General features: G+C 65.5%; 1 protein-coding gene across 1 annotated transcript in view; it reads left to right on the top strand.

The window, feature by feature from the left end:
• Positions 1-202: 202 nt before the first annotated feature.
• Positions 203-397, top strand: part of LOC105545989 — a 1,838-nt gene continuing 1,643 nt past the window's right edge. Inside the window, exon 1 of the mRNA XM_011989063.1 lies at positions 203-314. Within this exon, the coding sequence (XP_011844453.1) occupies positions 203-314 (112 nt within the window). The remainder of the gene's footprint in view (positions 315-397) is intronic.

Raw genomic sequence — 397 nt, 5'->3', positions numbered from 1 at the left:
CATAGACACAGGGACGCACACGCACGCCCTCCCCGAAGTTGACAAAAATCAGTCGATAAAATACAAAGTGCTGCGGCCGCCGCAGGTCAGCGCTGACCTCCTGCTGCCGAGAGGACCGAATGCCGACGTCCGGACGCTGTCATTTCCATCCGGCGCCGGGCACCTGGGCTGCACTGTCTCGTCTCCCTCCTTCGCGCGAAGGATGCCTCCTCCTGCCTCCCCTCCCCGGATCTCCCCACCTCCCAAGTGTGTGAACACGAAAACAATACGTGGAAAGCCCGATCGGGGGGAGCTAGGACCCGCCGGGAGCCCCAGTGTGCGGGAGATGGGGGTCAGAACGTGCCCGGTACGGGCACCGAGGCTCTGGGCATCCTCGCCGCCGTCCGCCGGGGCGGCT

The sequence above is a fragment of the Mandrillus leucophaeus genome, unplaced genomic scaffold (assembly GCF_000951045.1).
Source record: "Mandrillus leucophaeus isolate KB7577 unplaced genomic scaffold, Mleu.le_1.0 Scaffold345, whole genome shotgun sequence".
Lineage (NCBI taxonomy): Eukaryota > Metazoa > Chordata > Mammalia > Primates > Cercopithecidae > Mandrillus > Mandrillus leucophaeus.
This window is presented reverse-complemented; position numbering and strand designations above follow the sequence as displayed.